The 5,725-nt window shown below is 34.3% G+C and overlaps 1 protein-coding gene across 1 annotated transcript; it reads right to left on the reverse strand.

The window, feature by feature from the left end:
* Window positions 1–411: 411 nt before the first annotated feature.
* LOC139429395 (uncharacterized) lies at window positions 412–4,580 on the reverse strand. Its single transcript, XM_071195117.1, has 2 exons — window positions 3,739–4,580; window positions 412–3,674 (listed from the first exon to the last, which is right to left on the reverse strand). Exons 1-2 carry the CDS (start codon window positions 4,292–4,294, stop codon window positions 502–504), a joined length of 3,729 nt encoding a protein of 1,242 aa, XP_071051218.1. The 5' UTR covers window positions 4,295–4,580; the 3' UTR covers window positions 412–501.
* Between the last annotated feature and the right edge of the window lie 1,145 nt (window positions 4,581–5,725).

Consider the following 5,725-nt stretch of genomic DNA (forward strand, 5'->3'; position numbering starts at 1 on the left):
AGGTAAATAACAGAAACGCATCGACACTGTTAAAAACTGTATATAATTACATAAAAATTGTCGATCCTTATACCAAAAAATTTAATGTCGGTGATCACGTCAGAGTGAGCAAGCATCGACACGCCTTCACCAAAAACTATACTCCCAATTGGTCTAACGAAGTGTTTACAATACATTCTGTTCGTAATACTTTCCCAACAACATATCTGCTCAAAGATGCATCCAATGAAAAAATTATGGGTGGTTTTTATCGAGAGGAATTACAAAAAGTTAAATATCCTGACGTCTACTTGGTGGAAAAAGTGCTACGGCGAAAAGGAAATCAAGTGTTTGTGAAATGGTTAGGATTAGGTCCGTCTCATAATTCTTGGATCTCAAAAACTAACGTTCTTTAAAACGTATAAAGACCTATTTAAAAGTTTACAAGACTTTATTAACAATCGAACATTACAAATACATTATTATTATTATTCTTTACAATTTTTTTAAATTAAATTAAATTCATTTATTCGCATTCAATCTTTTTATCAACCAATGACCCCACGCCAAAGTATTACATCCGTTCGGTAATATGTATCGTTTATCATCGCACGATGAAAGAGCAATTTTATTCTTTAATTCGGTATACATAGTATGAAATTCTGACTTAAAAATGTACATTTTTTTATGAACCGATCCGCCACATTCAACCACACGTTTATAATCGGTCACGCTTAAATGTTTATCTATAACATATTTCTTTACTCCTTTAGCCTTTTTTACATTATCATTCAACAAGGTGATGCAGTACGCCTTAGCTCCTGTTCCAACAAATGATGTTATGCACCTGTTTGGATATTCATCTTTCATTCTTCCCAACACAGATCGACCGCGAGGTATATTGTGTATATTCTCTAACGGATAATTGGACGTGTCAAAAAATTCAATATTTTCTTTTATATCCTCATATACATTGGGAGTAGTAATTTCTAGGATTAGGGAATCAGTATCGGTGTATAAAAGTGTTATGTTATTTCCATATTTAACTTTTAAGTAATCATAGAAGAAGCTGTACATTACGGTTTTCGAAAGCTCTAATATACTGAAACCCACATACAGCGGTTTGCAATAACGAACTTCCGCGACGTTCAATTGAACGGCTATCAAATTATCGCAAAATATTTTCGAAGATTTAAAATTTGGTTTAGCTATTAGGGCTTCCACGCCCGGTTTCTTATGACGACATTCCCAGTGGGTAACTAGTCTTATATCCACTCGCTTTTCCACATTTTCCATTGTCTTACCGTATACGATGTTATTCATTGCTTTGTAATGATTTTTTTCAAATTCATTCTTAGCTTTCGCACGTTTATCGGAATTGAAATCGATGTAGCTCCGCATCCAGTTGGATTGTTTAAATTCTAATACTCTGTAAATCTTCGTTAGTTTCAATCCGAACTTGATACACTGCTTTAGATTCACGTAATGAATGATGTATTTTGTTTTATTTTCCAAATTTGCTATTAACTTTGCATTTTTTGAACCTGGGGGTACAATCCGTTCTGGACAAAATGGCAAATCGTTGTGTTCATCATGTATTGCTTCCGGATACTCTAAATCTACCTCGAACACGTAACCCTTTTCGGAATCGTCTTCCGTATTGTAAATATCTAACTTTTGAATCTCTTCATCTGATAGCCATCGAAATCCCCCCGTCGGTAATTTTCGTCTCATTGCGTGTCCATACAAATTCGTAGCGTCGAGATACAAAATATAAGATGGGTCTTTGGTTTCATCAAATTCCATCATTAATTTATTGTTAGCCTTCGCACTGCGTTTAGTGCACATACTTAATCCACCGCGAATACCATTTTTAAAGAAGTGTAACATGTCTATGTCCGTTAATAATTCTAATTTTACCCCTGTCATTCGTAATAATGCATCCCAACCGAAGCCCGGCGCTGTGAAGTAATGACATGGATCTAAAGAGTAATACTTCATCGAGATGGTTCGGAAATTCTCAAATACGTCCGCCAAAAGTAAAACGTCAGACGTTAAATAAATGTCGCTATATTCGCCTAAAGTGCGACAGTTAAATAAGTTCCACACCGTTTGTGCACGACAATAATTTTCTTCGGTTATACTATCGTCGCATAAAGTATTGTAAAAACTACTTCGATCTGGCAGAGCGGTAAGATTCAGCTTTTCGAATGAATCCACAAAGGAATACGGAAAAACTCCTTTCTGACGTATAAGTCGAAACTGTTCTTCGTTCCTAAAATATTTTCTGATTTGAACGCATTGGTTGTCTTCCAAAAATGAACCCAACTTCTCTAGCGATAAAGCCATAAACCTAAATGAATCCACAAATCTCAATTTCATATGAACCCGCCTTAGCTTTCCCTTGCTGTCAATGTTTTCTCCTACGATAATTTTTTTCGAAAATGATATATACTTTTCTTTATTCTGTGCTATAACGTCCACGTCTTCTTCTTTTAATGCCATATCTTTCACAAACATATGACAATCGTAGTTCGAAAGATTGTGAAAGAATATCGGTATGAACTTTGGTAATTGATAATTGATGTTACATACAGCATGTGCGGGTCCTCTATACAACCCAGTTAGGTGATCATGATCGCACACTTTATTACCTTCTTTTATTTTGTGCGAACAAATGTGACAGATATCCTGCATCTCGTGTATTAATCTATCAATAGGTGGTAATGGGAGCATTTCTTTTGGTTGGCTTAAATAATTTTTGTATATATTCAGAACGTCATGTTCCAACTTGCTCATGAAAATTTGAGCAGCATTACATCCGCGATATATTTCAAACTTCGACAATGATTCGTCATATGAACATTTTATATAATATGCAAATGCATAAGGTTCGTGTTTGAAACATTTGACGGAGTATGAATTATCATCGTTAAGTTCTGTTGCTTCCGCATCGGCGATCGGTTTCTGTAATGCTTCAAAATCTGCATACACCACGAACGGTATTTTTAATTGTCGTTCAAAATTTTCGAACTGTAGTATATTTTCCTTTTCTTCATTTCCATATTTATTTATTTTCAAATTTGTTGTTGGTAAAATTGCCCTTACCTTGCTGCAATCGTCACTTTGATGACGGATAAGTTTATTTTCTGACGTAAAGAATACCAAGCATCCGTCGCAAATATACTTTTCATGACCATTCTGCGATGCTTGCGATGATAGTAATCGAGACAGATTTTTTATCCAACAATAGTGACTATTCCCGGAATCATTTGTAACCAATAATAAATTTATATGTCTTTCTTCTTTTTGTCGACATATATACATTGTAATTATGTCATAATTCATAACACCGTCTTTAAAATACTCATTTATTCCATATACATTAATAGATAGTTTGTTCTGCTTTTCAAATACAGGTATATCTCGTAATTTAACTGGAAAAACAATATTTGAATAGTCTAAGCCGCAGTCTAGGTAATTCGGATACGAAGATGTCCTCTGTGGTAAACCGTTCGGTTCATGTAGTGCGGATGTTACAGCCCATGCAAAACATGCATCATCCGCGTTTTGTATATTTATCACAGCACGCTTTGCTTTTATTTGCGATGGTAGATCGATGTAATTAGATGCTCTGATAGGATTATATTTGTTTAAATTTAACTCCATATAGAGAATTTGCATTAAAGTCCATCCTAAATAAAATATTGAAACATTTATTTTTTAATATATAGGTATATTATGTCACATTACGCTTACCTGAATCTCGTTCCTGGAATTCTGACATTTTTGATGAAATTTCATCAATAAATTCCTTATATATTTTATACAGATCCGACGCTAATGATACTACCTTATTTTTCGTATTGAATGATTTTATTTCACAGTCTTCCTTTGATTGTAAAAAATACAAACCAAAACATTCCATATTTAATTTTACATTTCGGTGAATATCGATTGCGCTTTGTATTAGATTTAGTATTTTTTCTCGAATTCTATGAGAAAATTCATCCAAATCCACAAAAAAACCTTCTTCACTTATTCGATAACTGACAATTTTGTCACCGAATGCTCCAGCTATTCTCTCCACTCCGTCATCGATTATAACAAAAGCGTTACGCTTGTGTGCGTTGCTTCGTAAATGTGCAGAGTAACATTGTCTATTTACATAATCATCGCAAGCCTCACATTTTACTGCTTTTGGAATTTGCGGTGCGTCAAGCTTGATTCTCTTGCCAATACAAGATAATCGTTGATGTCTTTTTAAATTGTCAACTCGAGTAAAACTTTTTCCACAATCCTCACACACGACCATTTTACAATTTAATGTTGTACACTTCTACTTGTTATGAAAGAACTACGTCAATACCACATTTCGCAGGCGTTTATAAACCCTCACCGCTCCTGAAACTTATTGGGGAGGAGGAGGATGCATCGAGTGCGTTTGTATACATGTATATTTATAACTCCGTATACCTCTGCATAATAAATTAAAAAAATATCTCGCAGGTAGATCATGACTCACTTACTAGTATTAAGTTAATTGACCTCCTCCTCGAACGTATCCCCCCAAAAAATTTGCCGATTCAAGAACCTCCTCGCATATTTTAAAGCTCCGTATACCTTTACTCAATAAATTTTAAAAAATATCCCGCAGGTAGATCATGACTCACTTATTTGTATACCTACATGTCCCAAAACCGTATACCTTTGTGTACAATAAGTTAAGAGATATATCGAAAACATTACCAGTTCATTGAGAAGCGTCGAAGGATAAACATAGTAATTGTTTTCATCTAGGTAAACAGGTTACATATAAAGATAAATTTTTAATAACATAACCTAAATAAAGATACATTTTTAATAAAGATAAATTTTTAATAATTTCGTCAAAATAACATAACCTTCTCAAGTTAATTGACCTCCTCCTCTCTTCATCGAATCTCCTCCGACCCTCAAAAGAATCGCCGATTCAAGAACCTCCTCTCCTCATCGAACCTCCTCTGACCCCCAAAAAATTTGCCGATTCAAGAACCTCCTCCTAGAACGCAGGTTCGAGGAGGAGGTTCTTGAATCGGCGAATCTATACTACTAGAGTCTATTGACATAAAAATCTCAACAACACTCTGCTGCTGTTCTTGGAAGTATATCTGGCGGTACCGGATATACACAGACAGAACAATTATTGTTATGTATGGATATACCATTTATGTCAACAAAAACATTCCAAAAATATCAAGAAACGGTAAGTGACAAAATCAGGGATGAAGCATGGCAGTCTATGCAGAACGCAGGTGAAGAAGAATGTAATTTAGCCAAAGCTTCAGGAGAAGTAAACAAAGACGGAGTTCCAATGATAACGGTAATTGCGGATGGTGCCTGGAGTAAACGCTCATACAATGTCAATTACGATGCATCGGTGATTCAAGCCACCCGTATATTCAATTTTTTTTAACGGATCTAACTAAACAGTTAAAACAAAAAATTCTCGAGAAATAAAAATACGTTTATTATAATTCTTTAAGAACCATTTCATTATTAAATTGGTGATAGCTGTGTAGCCAAGTTTTCAAATAAAGTAGTCTGTACAAGTGGTCTAAATCACCCTGTACATATTATATTCCACAAGAATACTATCATAATTAATATGTTTGTAGTGGAATAAATAAAATTAGAATTAGAAATTAATTAGAAATAAGTGTAAATTATAAAAAATAGCATAAGTAGCATTAAATAAAAGACGATG

This window comes from Onthophagus taurus, chromosome 3 (genome assembly GCF_036711975.1).
Source record: "Onthophagus taurus isolate NC chromosome 3, IU_Otau_3.0, whole genome shotgun sequence".
Classification (NCBI taxonomy): domain Eukaryota; kingdom Metazoa; phylum Arthropoda; class Insecta; order Coleoptera; family Scarabaeidae; genus Onthophagus; species Onthophagus taurus.

Excerpts from the sequence above, each read along its gene's own strand:
- LOC139429395 (XM_071195117.1), bottom strand. The coding sequence starts at position 4,294 with ATGGTCGTGTGTGAGGATTGTGGAAAAAGTTTTACTCGAGTTGACAAT. Across the intron at positions 3,675-3,738 it reads ATTCCAGGAACGAGATTCAG|GATGGACTTTAATGCAAATT; the intron begins GTAAGCGTAATG and ends TATTTTATTTAG.